This window comes from Falco cherrug, chromosome 1, assembly GCF_023634085.1.
Source record: "Falco cherrug isolate bFalChe1 chromosome 1, bFalChe1.pri, whole genome shotgun sequence".
Classification (NCBI taxonomy): domain Eukaryota; kingdom Metazoa; phylum Chordata; class Aves; order Falconiformes; family Falconidae; genus Falco; species Falco cherrug.
Window position 1 is genome coordinate 98,919,536 of NC_073697.1, and position 15,288 is coordinate 98,934,823.

The 15,288-nt window shown below is 42.8% G+C and overlaps 1 protein-coding gene across 1 annotated transcript in view; it reads right to left on the reverse strand.

Moving 5' to 3' along the window:
• Positions 1-13,500: 13,500 nt before the first annotated feature.
• SLC15A4 (solute carrier family 15 member 4) overlaps positions 13,501-15,288 on the reverse strand; it is a 30,776-nt gene continuing 28,988 nt past the window's right edge. The window contains exon 8 of the mRNA XM_005439575.4: positions 13,501-14,898. Within this exon, the coding sequence (XP_005439632.3) occupies positions 14,750-14,898 (149 nt within the window). The 3' untranslated portion in view covers positions 13,501-14,749. The remainder of the gene's footprint in view (positions 14,899-15,288) is intronic.

Sequence of the window (15,288 nt, forward strand, 5' to 3'; positions counted from 1 at the left end):
TGGGGTGAAGCCTAGGCTTTGTTTTAACTGGGGGATAACATTTATCTATCTCTTTACTTAAATGCATTGATTCAGTTAAAAGTTCCAGGATACTGGGAGATAATGAATTAGCTGAAGTGTGCCTGTGCCACTGGTGGAGCTCAGTAGTCCCCCAACCTCTATTTGTTCACAATTAATTTTCCCAATGTTATTCAATAAAATAGCTTTCTAATTTAATGCATCATTGCCTCTATATGACCATAAACTCTGAAAGCACGCCCAAAGCCCAAAAGATTTTTAGTATTTTAACACATGCATTTTCATGTTTAAGTTCCCCAAGTTTTTGCCTTGCCTGTGTCCCTTCAGGTGACAGCAGCACTCAGCCTTGCTCCACGGTCCTCACACCTTCACGTGAAGCACAGCATAGCATAGCTGACAAGCAAGAAATAAACAAATGCATCAACTATAAAGTGGAGCTGGAAGATCAGTTTGATGGAAAACAAAAGTGGAATACCTCTCAATATAATAAAATTTGCTAGTGGCTAAGCAGTTATCACCTGAGCTGCCCTGGGGGAAAACGAAGCTTGATTTCCCAGCTGGAAAATTTCACTCTGATGTTCGTGAAGGATTTAGGTGGAAACAAGGGGTAGGGGGGAGAATGTATTTCCTTCAAATGGTTCCTAATATACAGATACTGGGCTGATAGCAGCGACTCTTACTCAGTTTTTTCCTGAATCTCATGAAGTCTGGAAAGACTCCTCTTGGGAGCAGAAGCTGCCTTTGCTCGTGGAATGGCGCAGCTGTGCGGAAAGCAGTGGTTTGGCCCTGGGAATGGAACAGCAAACAGAAAAGGTAGGATAGCGAAACTGGTGCAAGTCTGTAAGTTATGTGTGACCGTTAAGGGAAAGCTGGATCCCGCCACGTTCACTGAAGGAAGGCAAGGAAAGGAGGACTAGACTGCTCGGGAGCAGTTCAGGAGTCCCTGAAGAAGCTGCACTTTAGGCAGTGGATCCATTCTGGCCACCCAAAGCGGGGTGCTGCTCCCCACAGTGTTTAAACGAAAGGGGTTCATAGTGTGCAGGCTTGGAAGTTCAGAGCCCTGTCATGGACAACCAAACCCAGACAATGTCCTGCAGCTGGCTTTTCTAGAGAGCCTGAAGCACCCAAACCCAGAGTTCAATGCAGATGCCAGCACTGCTGCCACCAGGAGAGGGTGGGCTCAGCCAGCCCGGCCGTGCCTGGAGCTCAGGGTCCCCAGGGGCTCAAAGGCAGGCGGCGTGCCGGGGGGAGCATGATGAGTGAGTGGGGCGGCAGCCAGGCTCTGCCTGCTGGCTGCTCCACAGGGCACGTCACTGGTACCAGGCTGGGTGTCTGATGGGAAGCATGGCACAAATGCAGATCATCGCACAGGGAGTAGACACGGCACCAGAAAGGTAACATCTTGCAGTTTGCAAGCGGGAAAGTACACATACCGAGTGTCTGGAGCAGGTAGCACCAGGCCAGACTGAGTTGTTCATTCACAGAGGGAAAGCTTTTCCCTCTGCCAAATCTGGCCAAGGACACATGGGCTAGGTGGAAGGTGTCAGACTAGATTCCCTGGCACAAACAAAGTCATTCAGAACATGTGGGCTCTGGACTTGGCTGTCTGGTGTAGAAATCCTAAAAAGCCATGTGTGTTGCCACACCGTGGACTTACCCCTATTTCTAATCTATGAACTGTACAATACTCCAGTACTAGATACTCAGTCTTGCCTCTCTGCAGCTGAAGGTTGGAATTCTCATGGCTGAGATGCATGTGATGCACAGCTGATGGTGCTGAGTGTATGTAACGTTGTGTAACACACCGTTGTAAGCTGTGGACTGGAGAGTGCAGAGGCTTCTGTACTCTAGTGTTGGGTGAGAAAAGAGTGTAGAAGAAGTTTTGGTGGCTAGCGAGGTGCTGTGGTACATGGTTAGGCTTTGGTTCCCAAGAGGGGTATGAAAAAGCTTTAATTGCTAGAAGAATTTCACACATGGCTATGCTAATTATTTATTTGTCTCTTATTTTGCCACACTTGGAAAAGAAACACAATGATTACCTAAGCCTGTGATTACAGTTTACATGAAGAAATCTTGAATCTGACAAGATGTTGATTCTATTCTAATACTTACTTTAATCCCTTAAAACAAAGACTCTCAAGGTGCATTAACACATTAATGGGTTGAAGAAAGCCTCAAAGTGCCCCTGTCAGATCTATCAGAATCATTATGCTCATCATACAGCTGGGGGGGATCTGAGGCACAGATAATTGCCATGAGCTTGTTATTTGACCTTGACAAAGTGATGTCAGGTACAAACTGAGGTCTTCCCCATCCCTCCCGCTGCTGCCCGGCGTGGCGGGGGCCCCTCTCCCCGGCTCTGCACAGCTTGTGCTTTCATGCCTTGACAGATAAACCTCTGGACGGGTCGTGGAGTGACTTCCACAAGCCATGCTCGTAACACAAAATCACTCATTTCCATAGTTACAGCACTATTTCCAGCAGTAACGGTAGAAGGGAGCAACAAGTTGGGCTGAGCAAAGAGCTTGTGATACTGAGTAGATGATGTTGCTGAAACTCGCCGTACAGCTGCATCTTGGGCCGTGGCTGCTGTGTAACCTTTCAAGGACACTGAGAAGGGGCAGTGAGAATAGTTACTTTCTGAATTACAGTTGAGGTGACTGGTGAATTGCCCCAGTGTCCCATCATGGAGAAGTTGCAAGACATGTATGAGTAGATTGAAGCCTTTCTGCAGTGGGAACTGGGGGAGGAAAGGGAATATTCAGTTTATGCTGAGCACAAGCTTTTATGCAATGGTACCACATTGGTACAGGGAGATGAGGCCTCTTGCTGTCACTCAAATATGTAGGATTTTGCTACACCAAAACCAAGACAAAATGCAAATAAAGCAGTAGGTTTGGGCAGCCTCAGATGCAGTCTCAGGCTGGAGACTCCTCCATCAGCAACATTACTGCTTTGAGGAGATCCCTAACAGACAAGTTGGAAATGTGCTAAGCACTGAACAAGCAGAAATCCTGAACTGAATTGTCTTTTATTTCTCTCTAGACACACACTTGGCTTACAGCAAGATGAGAGCGAGCTGGGGAAGAGGGATGCGGTGACATTAACACGGGAGACAGCTGCACTGTTTGCCCGTTTTGTTTTTATAGGCATCACAGCAATAAAAGGTGAATTAGCAGAGAGGCTGATTTCTGAGAAAGATATAAATATAAGTTATCTTTTAACTGTGAGCAATCATGACAGACCTGAATGAGAGGGGATGGATGGGGGAAAGGGCAGTGGTGTTCTCTTGTGTCCCGAAAGGCTTTATCCCTCGGTGCCACACAGGCTGGGCTGGAAGCAACGGCCGGGGTTCGCTGCGAGCAGCCGGGGCTGCTTTTCCTACGTAGCAATAAGAGCTCTGAAGCAGCAGCCTGCTGGGTCACAACATCAGGGTCAAATTCCACAGGTGGGAATTGGTGGCACTAGGTTAAACCTCTCTTGCACCCTGGTGAGGCCGGCAGGGTGCCAGGGGCATGCAGAGCCCACGGCAGCACCTCAGACCCATTTTCCTCCTTGGCTGGGAGGCTGCGCTTGTAGTAACACCACTGCTGATGCCAGCATCGGAGTTCAGTGTTGGGTTTGCCCAATGGCACCGCGTTGGTCTGAACAGGTGTTACTTTAATTCAGTTGCTTTTATTTAAGAAAAAGCAGCAGTGGAACAAACGGGCATTTTCTAATTTGAACCTGCCACCTATTTTAATTTTTATCTTATGCCAACAATGACGGCTTAATTGTAACTGTCAGCTTCTCAGTAGATAGTCACTTTGCTCACTATAAACAAATCTCTTTTAAATCCTGGCAACTAGGGGCAAACATCTCTATAAAGTATCCAGTGCTGGGCAGATGCCCCAGCCACTCCTTTCCCCCCCCCATAAACTGCACTTGAGCACAGCTCCATCCGCTCACGGCGCTTTTGTGCTCTCATCCCACTGTTCTGTTTGTGAGGATTTTTTGGCTGGCACATACAGGGCTTTTAAGTGGGCATAAGGAACCGTTAATACGAAGCGAGGCATTCTTCTTTCAAGCCTGTCCCTGAGCTCCCAGCCTCCATCAGAACTGCATGAAAAATGACTGAAACTGTTCATCTGCCTGCCTTTTCCTCACCTGCTTCCCCACGGCAGATGCAAAGCATTACCAAAACTGCTGCAATTTCAACAAAGCTTAAGGGAGAGCAACCATTGTCTTTCTGCAGTGCTACCCTATTTCCCACATTCAGAAGAACCCCAAATCCTACCCCAAAGCAGCTTCCTCACACCAAACCTCTTTCCTTGCCCCTCCCTGTACTTCGGGGGCTGGCTGCAGTGGAGAAGGCAGGGCGGCAGGCCGAGCTCCCACCACGGGCTGCGGCGGTGCCCCTGCTCCTTCGGGCCTGCCATTTCACAGCTGGGTGAGTTTCACCTTTTTTTTTTTTTTTCCTGTGGGCAGACCTTTTGCATTTCAGGTAGGAGCAGTCTTCATTTCCCATCTGCAAAAAACCTTTAGAACCCTTTTAAACAAAGCGCGTCACCTACTGCAGAAACATGAATTGCATAAAAGAAATCTCAAAACAATACCACGTGCATCCTAGCTCGTAGCATCCTGCCCCTGCTAGAGATGGAAAAGACTCCGAGCAGGTCTGCTGCTCTGTTTAATTAGGTTTGCTTTAAATACCCGAGGCAGGCAGACCTCTTGGGCGCCCATGTCATTCTGGCAGAGGTGCAGGCACGTCCCGTCGCGGTGCCCTGCCTCACCGCATGCTGCTGCCCAGGTGACAGTCTGTGGCCAGCTGCATCCCTTGCTAGACTTGCCAAGTTCCTTTCCTGGTGAGCCCTTAGCTGCTCTGTGCCAGCGGAGCAGATTAAACTCTGAGCAAACTTACAACATATGCCCGCTGTCCATGGCGCTGCTGCTGGATGCGGAGGATGCAAACTTGGGGTCTGGTCAAAGCACCAACGCAGTTTGCAGCAGCTGAGGGTTGCGGCCCCTTCTCCAACACCGCAGCCCGCTGTAAGGACTCTTCCTTTGCAAGGCACGATGTCCCCGAAGCAATTTCCCAATTTCTACATGCCCTTTCGCTGACCAGGAGTAGGGAGGGCTCGCGAGCTGGGCGGTGTACACAGGACAGCCAGGGACCATTAACAGCACCTGCCCTTGACTGCCTGTATCTGCAGCTGGTCTCTAGCTCTAGATTTTATTTCACAGACACGTTTTAAATCGCTACATGTATATAAAAAGCAGACAATAGGGCTCTCTGCCTGCCAGGGACACAAATCGGGTCAAGGAAGTGAGAATAATAAAATATTTTTTAATATTCTGCAAGAGACATAGCAGCATAGCAGACATTTAGCTTGCTTTCAATAAAAATGACCTCGTATCATTTTATTAGCTTCAGGGATGCATTAGCCTCTTCTTCAGAAAGCAGAAGAAAATACATCCATTGTACTAAAAATTAAAGAGGAAATTGAAGGAGGATGTTATCGTGGCATATTTTCCTACTACATAGTCTGCAGTAGCACAACTTTAATTAGAGGCAGCTCCTGTCAAGTCTTACGCACATGTGCAAAACTGAACAGTATTAATTTGAACCCCAAATTACCCATCTTCTCCAAGAAACAAGGAAACCAGGCTGCTGGATTCAGCATACATTAAACTGCTGCAAAATCATGTGAAGTTTCTTAGAACTGTTCTGGCGCGCAGACAGGCAGGCACGCTACATGGATGGCCAGACGTAGCTGAGACTGCAGATTTTGGTGATAGCTGGGAGCAGGTAAACCTCCATCGCCATCCAGCTGCTGCCCTGCATATGGAAATCTGTAAGAATTAGGACAATGTAGAATCTGCAGATTATATTTTCTTTCACTACAGCTGAAGGAGATACCAGACTGCGTTGCTCCGTGCTTGAGAACATTTCTTCTTCCCTGCTCAGTTGGGTTCACCATGTTGGTTGGATAATGCTGACTGAGCATGAACTCCCACAAACATCAACTTTCCGTGGCTTGTTGAAAGAACTGATGGAGGTGGCAGCCTCTAGGAAGCCACAAAACATGCTGGGCTTTGGGGTCAGAGGTAGGTCTACAATAAAAAATGAAGTGAATGCTTGTTTGCAGTATCAGGACCTGAACTCCTGGCCTTACATCCATAAGGAACAAATCTCTCGCTTTAACTGCATCAACATCCAGACTTCTGCTTTGGAAAGCTGCAGGCTGGAGATGAGCTGAAATTACTATTTTTCAAGACACTCCAAGTGCTTTTCTCAGCCTGTGGCGTGTTTTGATGTCTTCCGCTTTTACTTCAAAAGGCTATTTGACCACATTCCAGTTTGACATCCTTCTAAAAATATTTGAAGTGTCCCAGCAATATAACAGTGCACTGCAAAGCACAGAGCTATTTTAAATTATTGCAGCACTTTATGCTTTTATAAGTACTTGAATTCAGACAGTTTTGTGTCACGTAGACCAATTTGATAACATAAGAGATCATCGCATTTAATGAGTTGAAACTTAGAAATTATGAGGGTTGCAGACATGCACAATGTAATTTTTTGAATTCTTAGACTTTTGAAATCCTACAATAGCATCACAGACAGGCTTTACCCACCATCCATCCTCCACTGTTCCTGGGCTAAGTTAGTAGCTTTAAGTGATATTAGACCACTACACAACCGAAGCATGGGCTACCACAAGGCAGTAGAGAGGGGAAAAATTATAGAAGTTAAACTACCAAGATTCTAGTCTGTTTAAACAGGACTTAAGTGTTTCTCTAGACTTTTAGTATCTGTTTGGCTTCTCTACACTGCCAAGATGGTTTAAAATTTCAGGTTTGCTTATTTTATGGCATCTTCACTTGCCTATGCTGACTCGCTACGGAGAAAAGATTGAACCGCAGCACTTGAGCAAGTTATTACATGTCAGCAGAGCTCTTGCCAGCAGTGGCAGGAGGGTGCTCAGCCTGCCCCCGGGCAATCTGATGCAGCAGAAAAGGTACTCACAGCGCAAGGGCACGGTTTGTGTTCAGCTACGTCTCCATCACAACTGGGAGATTAAAATGACACGCAATTAGCAGGGGTTCAGCTGATGACCACTGGGTTGGCAGAGGTGACTCAAACATGTCTCTAAGCTCTCCTTCATACTAGGTATGCTTTTCTCATTTAAATTAATGCAGTTTAAAACTAGCACAGAATAAGTATCAATACGAGCAGTTAGAGCAGCTATTGACAGGCTAATCGATATGCTCCTAGATATCTGCCATTGTAGACAATCCCCAACACAAGCCCCTATTTAGTCCGTTACTCTATGATTACTCCCTGTACTTCTTTCTTCTAGTCTGATTTGGAGTAATTCTTCAAGCACAGGTGTTAAGATTTGAGCACCATGCTCAAATCCACCACTGAACCATTGCAGAGAACTTCTGCACCATCATATCCAAACAACCTCTTATGTCTTTTTTTTCATTAATAGTTTCACCTTTGAAGGATGAGACAGAGCAGAGGTGTAATCCAATGGCCCATGATTCCCATCACTACTTAACTTACAAATCTAAGGTTTTATATTTGAATAACAGTTATTTTTATAATCTGTGTAGCGCAGACTGTATGCTAATAATTACCATAACAAGGGGTTGTGTAATCCACAGCGGTAAGCGAAGGCAGGTATGACTAATCATGTAACTTGGCCACTACAGAGTTGCACCTCATTGTAACTGTAGGAAAAAAAAAAAAAAAAGCCCAAACATTACCTGTATTATCTGTTAGCATCAATGATAAACTAAACCAAAGCATGGCCAGTGATTTGTGCATCTTCTGCAGTGCAGCCCTGTGGAAGTAACCACAGGATTTTCATGTACCGCCAAACAGCAAAGAACTTACAAAATGCAATAATAACTAATTAATTTTAAAGTTACTCACCATTTAATTATAAGTGAGATTGGAAAAGCTTGGGTAACAGCAGAGATTACTTCTGCTGCTTTTATTCAACTTTTCTTCTGCCATTATAAGTAATTTACCTCTTCTAGTCCTTGTGCTGTGTTTACAATCAGAGGAACAGCTGGTTCGTGTTTCAGAGTTATGCCTTTGAGGTGAAATGCCGGCTCTTTGAGACTAATCATCTACCTCCCTTTAGTCCTTCAGGTTTTTAAATAGAACCGTTTGGGTTGGTTTGAATTCATTTATAGAAGAATCAAGATTAAATGTATCAACTCTTAAACTGCAAGCTGCAGCATTTAGAAACTTCTTTTCCATGCAGAACAGACAAAATACACAACTAGCTAGTCTGCAGGGTTTCAGACCTTCAGAAATTCAACATTTTGAAACATCCTTCAGGCTTTTATGCTTCAAGACACTTGCACAAGATGCCATACAAGTTAGAAGCATTTGTCTGCAGCGAGCCCAGATGACATGGTCCCATCCCTCACGTCTCACTCCACCTAAACCCACAAACAGAGCCCCCCCAGAGGATCACTTGGCCATTTCTTTAATTACTTGGAAGAGGAGGGGAAGGGCACATTCGTTCTTTTACCCCAGGAACTCTAGTCTCAAACCCAGACCATCATCTCTAGACATCAACCGTCTGCCGTGACACTGCAGTGCTTCTAAGGTTTTCTGTGCCAGCTAGCAGAGAGGCAGCAGGCAGGAACGACAGAAATCGCCACCACCACTGATTTTTGTACAGTAACAGTTAACTGAATTCCTTCCATCAGTGACATCTAAGACAACACTAAATTCTGCATTGAAAACCTAGGAAATTTTGGGACACCTACCAAAACCCACATTTTTTTTAATTTGTGATGAGTGGAGAGATATTCAGATGGCATGGAGGTTATCAATCAGTAATGTCTTAAGAAACAAGCAGAAAAATTCCTGATGTTTAACACAAGAGCAATACTGGAATTTGCTGAAGTCAATGAGGGCACACACATTTATCAAGCCAAGAGCTTAATGCTGGAGTATAATTGTTATTGGGAAATCATACTGAGTCATCAAGCTGTCAAGTAGTACTTCACTGACAATGTTACATTAGAATTTTTTTTTAAAAGAAAGATAAATTCACTGTTAGAAATCTTTTTATTAGTACAGCTTTACTTTTTAAACCTCCAAATAAGATAGCCAAGGCAGTGCCCTGCAGTCATCCATAGTCTTCAGACAATTTTCTAATGTGACAGAAAAAAAAGCACCTTCCCCAAACATCCGGGCAAAGCTCGGAAGTGAAGTACCACGTCTCTTGCAATGCCACACAGAGCTGTGCATCTGTGTCTCTCTCTATGCCATCCTTTGACTGACCGCTCTCCATTTTCTGTGACCCTTCTCCCAGAGGTGGCAGCATGTTGGGAATGGAAGGGACAGAGCTTATCAAAAGCTTGGGACACCTTTCAAAGGAAAGAACAAGAATTTAAATGTAAAGTTGCACTTCACAGGCATCACTAGGATCTCACTCTTGTTCTTGGCTCTAGAACTATTGCAATTGCACTATCATCTGCCTAGCTACAAGTAGGGTGAAAACTCACTTCAAAGTCTGCCAACATGCCATCTTAATTATTTCACCCTCGGAACTTAATCCAGATTTTCCCCTGCAAGACATTAATTTGCCAGATAACTTTAAGAACTTGTGCTTTAACTCTGGATCACTTTGTCAAAGTTCTGAAATTAATGTGAAATTAATGAATGGAAACCCTTCCCCACATTTTAATTATTGCAGCATCTACACAGCAATCTGCCTCAAACTTGGGAGCTATACACCACTCTTCAGCATCTCGTCCCTCAGGCCCCTTTACCCTGACCCTAAGCAGAACGCTGCTCTTCACAGCTGTTTAGTTTGCAGCCTAGTGGTTCATAGCATCTTGCCTGACAGTAAAGCCGTTTGTCACGATGATCAAGTTAATAGTTACTACTACTTAAATATGCTATAGTCATTTTGTGTTGATACATGGTATTAAGGGATTTTCCATCACTACAGCAGGCAGAACAATTCAAGACCTGGGGGTGTCCTCACAGTTCAGAGCCAAGAGAAAACTACTCTCGGAAAGGTGATGGGTTAGACGGGCAGCGACCGCGCTGCACAGCATTGCACACGCAGAGACAGTCAAGTATGGCTCACAGCTTGCAGAAGGCATGTCATCCGTTTGAAGTTCCATCTTCAAAAGCCTAAGCAATATTTACCTTGTATTCCTTTGTTCATTAAAGTGTTCTGTTCCCTGTCAAAAGTGATTTATGGACTCGGTTATATCACTCAATCTCATTACTGACTAATACTCCCTAGTAAGGGGGATGAGAAGTCTTATCAGTAAAATACTGTATGGTAGCAATGCAGCAGAGGAATACAGTGGTGGAGTATGTCTACACCGCAGTCTCCATGTCTACACTGCAGTTTTTGTAGAACGGGTCTCAGACTGCTGGTTGGATGCTAACAATATGTACTGTCATCTGCTGTGAAGCAGCGGAGCCAGCCAAGGATCATCCACACCGAGTTGTGCTGCAGCTCTTCCGATTCCTAGCTAGCTCAGGACTGTCTACAGAAAATGCAGTCACAGCTCAGCTGAGCACAGATACTCCTTCCACTAAAGGGCATCCATTAACATTACTTACGTATTTTGAACTTACTCACTGTAGGAGAATGTTCTGATAAAGGAAGCGTGTTTAAGAAAGATAATAAAAGATACAGATAAGGGAGTATAGAATTAATCAAAGAATGGAAAGAAGAGCAAGCATCCTTCAGGATATAAAGGAGCCACTTAAACTTGCTAGTTCCTTCTGTTCTGATCGTTCCTCAATACACTAGGTTGGTCTATCTCCTTTTCAAGCATTACTACAGCCACTGGCAGACTGTAGTCAGTGGGATGGATTGTAATTAATTCCCAATTGCGTGCTTGTAAAAGTGTAATGTTTTTCATCCTTCTTTATGATCTTTTAAGTCCAACAGACTGTAGGTTAGAGATTACTAGTCACATAGTAAGGCTCATTTGAAAACCACTGTAAGTGGATCCAATTACTGAGTAACTAGGCTTTGACAACTATTCTTTCCAGTGACTTACAGAACAAAATCTATGCTGTGAATACTGTGATGGAAAAATTGATTCCAAGATGGAAAGGACTATTAAACCATATTGTGTACATGACAGGAAAAAACACCCAACGGCCCGATTATATTAACTGTCACAATCTTGACTGAAAGTGCTGTTCATTGCTGTTCTGAACTTAGTGCTACCTGGAGCAAAGTGTCTATTTGCATACTTACCATTTAATAGCTTCTGACCTTAGTTCTCTTTTCTTGCCTTTCACTGCAGTTACACCCTTGCTCTGTGGCCAGCAGGTACAACGCTCTCAGGTACGTGCATCATTCTACCAGCAGCGCTGAGTGTTGGTCTACAAATTCTCTGCTTCCTCAGAAATGAATTTGCATCTCAAGCTACTGACTGTTCAGATGGAAAGCATTGCAATCTGCTTCCCCAGAGGGCCTGGCTGCAGGAACGTAGCTTCACCTGCATATAAACAAAATCACTACGATAACATTTTTCAAAAAGCAATTTCAAACGCAAAAAAAAATAGTAAGAACTCCATGCATCTTTTAATACAGGTTTATTGTTAAGCTGACACTTTGTCTGACAAGTGTCAGCCCTGAGCAACTTTTCTTAAAAAAACAAAACCACCCAAACAAAACAAAAAGCAACTCAGAGTTGACTACAGGCTTTTAAGGGAAATATTGGTGGATGCCTCAGCTACTGTAATTAAACTCACTCTGGAAGTTTACATCAGCAGAAGAAATGAAAAAAAGACTCCCCTTTTCTGATATTCAGTACAGACCACAGACACAGAGGCATGAGAAAACAGGTCCTACTGTACCCTTGAAAGATCCAGTTACATGAGTACTGCACCCACCTCAAGCTCAAAAGAAACACAGCGTCCCAGGCACCCATTTTTCATACATGATGAGATTATAGCTTGCATAGGCATTATAAGGTACACCCTCATTCTTTTAATAATTCTTCATAAGTCTAAGTAATGACCTTTAATCAGATACCTGCTGTCATGTTGAACAAGTACTTACTTTTCAATGTTGTGCTTTGAATTTAAGACACCTGGAAAATCAGAGGCTTAGAAATGTCCACTGGGGTGACTCCTGTTGTACTGGAACAATCTAAGAAGTGAATGTAACTACATTAAAACCATACACTTCAAGGTATTTCATTAATGAGGTGCAGTGCTCAGTCACAAAGTTAATTGATTAGTCATCTTTCTGTGACTGGAGTGGCAACACTAAAAGGTAAGGCAGGGAGGAAGAATCAGCTAAGCCTTTGAGTCACAAAAAGTCCTTATCCCTTTGATGAGAAGTGTCAGATTAATCTTCATAAATGGCCATAATTACTTCTGCCTGGAGCTCAGCCAAGTCATTCCAAATAAAAATTAAATTATACAACTGATTGCATGTTCAGTCTCATCTCTAGAGTGTTAGAGCCACCACAGCCGTACAGAAACATACAGACATTTACTGTACCTTGTAACAGGGTAAAAGACATCTGTCTAAATATTAAGCAGGCTAACCTAGTATTTATTGATTATCTTTTCCCTTAAATAATAGCTTCACTAAAGCTTGCCCACACAGATGTCACAGTTCCTGTTAGACACCTAGCTTCTTTGGTAATCTGCAGATTACTCTCCATTCTTCATTAAACTCAGTTTTAACTATAATCAGCAGACCAACAGCAGATAGGAGATCTATGAATGTTGTTGAACAATTTTAGATCTTGGGGAAAAAAAATAGTGCAATTAATTAAGTTCACTTACCAGAAAAGTACACAAGACACCAAAGCTGATGACATCTAACACCAGAAGCAACACTCCTCTTGGAGGTTCTGAGAACAGTACCAGCCCTTCAGAAGAAGGAACACTTCTAAAAGCAAAATCTTCATAAATCTAGTAGCATACTGTTTAGTGGACACAACCCAGCGCTCTCTTGTGATTATTTATGCTTTGGAAATTAATGAAATAAACATGAAACTAGTACAGATTCATCCCGATATCAGAAGTGCACGCTGAAACAGCATACATTCAGGAAAGAAATTATTTGGTCCCCATATATCCCATCTGTTCCTTGTGCAGCTTATACCATCTTAATATTAGTCTTTTTTAGCTCTTTATAAATGGGATATTCCAGAAACATAGCATACAGAGCTTTTAAAACAAAGTTAGAAAAGGAAACTAGCTTTTCCTCATATGAGATGTTGCTTACGCTTTTCTTTAGTTATTCCAATTTTAAATCATACTAAGTAATGCCATAGCTGAAGCATCTACACTGATTTATCTGGGCAAAGACAGAACAGCTTGTATACTGCAATATTATCTGACAAAACTAATAGGATGCCAGCATACATTTAGAAATCTAATAGCATTCCACTGTATATTTAGGAAATAAAGGCTAAAGAACAAAATATTTTTAGTATCATTTTATTCACCTAGAAACAAAGAGTCAAAAGTCACAGCATGGAAATTAATTTTATTTTGTAAACTCATTAAAAAGATGTCCATGTACAAAAGGAGGACATTTTAACAACATAAATGCAGACAAAGGAAATTATAAAAATTCAACACATTAATAAAAAGTTGAGTTTTTATTTTCTTTCTGCATAATTCCTTGCGTCTTCCACACCAGCCTGCACACAGTCTTAAGTACAATTGTTAGAAACATGAAAATCCAAGAGGCTGAACATAAAACTATTTGCTCTGCTATAGGAATGTGTTGCTGAAAGATACAAACCCTGTAGCATGTTAGCTAGAAGTAAGACACAAGACTGAAGGAATTGGCTGAAAGGCTTCTAAATTGTTATTGCGCATTCATCTTCTGAGAATTCAATCTCAGTTTTTTTTCTGCAAATATTTAGAATATTCTTTAGGGAAGTAACATCGTTAGACTGAACAGTGGTTTGTCAAAAGATGTATGTTTCCATATTGTCCTAATACATCTAATGCAGATTCAAACCCAAAAACATTTCTGAAGTAAAAACTTTTCAGTCCCACCCAGCGTTCATTCTGCACCAAAATTTACAGCAGCGACATGAAAAGCTACTGTGACATATAACTCAGTCTTCAGTATTGGATACTCTTGACTGCAAGTCTGGACTTAAATCCTTGAGACACTATCAGTGAAAGGTCAAATACAAAACTACATTTCTTTTTAATCTGAGATAATCTGCAATTTAATCTGTCCCTGTTTCTCCCCCCCAAAATGACTCTCAGGAGTCCAGATTTTTTTCTTGTAACCACTACTTGAAGTTTCCCTCAAATGTTTTCTTTCCTGTGTCCTCAATGTAGGCTTGAGACTGTTGAGTGTTTCTCTAGATCTGCTGTTCTTCACCAAGCAGAGTTCTTCAGTCTGGAACGATCCATGTCACATGTGACTCGTTATATTAATTTTCCAAGCGCAAGCGTCCCAACGTTCAAGAGTTAAGTAAACACCTCAAGGTTCACAAAGAGCAACTTGAATGCCTAAGAGTTCATACACTTCCAAGATTTGTGTTTGTCCTCCTCTAGGACGTAGTGCAAGAAACGAGCCCCGCCAACATAAGGCACTTACCTATGTTACACGAGAAGGGGCAGGGGAGAGAACTCTCGTGACATGCAAGTCTAGGAAGAGTCTCACTGGAGAAAACATAAGATCTCGCAGAGTCAGGGCGCACTGCCACTTTATTGTGTGCTGCCGTAACAAAGTCTGCTCTGTAACAGTTATCAGATCCTTCCGTTGGCAGCCACTTCATTGATCTTCGCTTTTTGATGATCATATTTCACAGAAACAATAAGGAAAAGCAAGAGGGTTGCTCCTTGGATAGCAGCCAGCAAAAAAAAATAGTAGTTTAATTGGCAGCCATTAATATTACCTAGAAAGAATTGGGGGGAAGAAAAAAAAGTTAATAAAGATTATACAAGAAAAAATGTCAATCCTTTCAAGCTTAAGCAGTGAAGACTTTTATGCAAAATATGGACAAAACTTAACCAAATCCCATTTCCATCCAACAGCATAGTTTCATTTTTAATTATCCAGAGCAGAAGATGGAACTTCTGAGGAAGATGCACACAGCACAAGGATTGCTTTCTTTTGTGCTTCAATGCCTTAAAACAAGTCAGGTCCCTAAAGGAGCTGATACGCTGTTACTATACGATTTCTTACTTAAAATAAATTGCTGGAAGTTACTTCTACCACTGTAAGACCTTTGTGCAAACAAAGTCTATATACATAATAGCACTGGGCATGCTTCATGAGAGCCAAA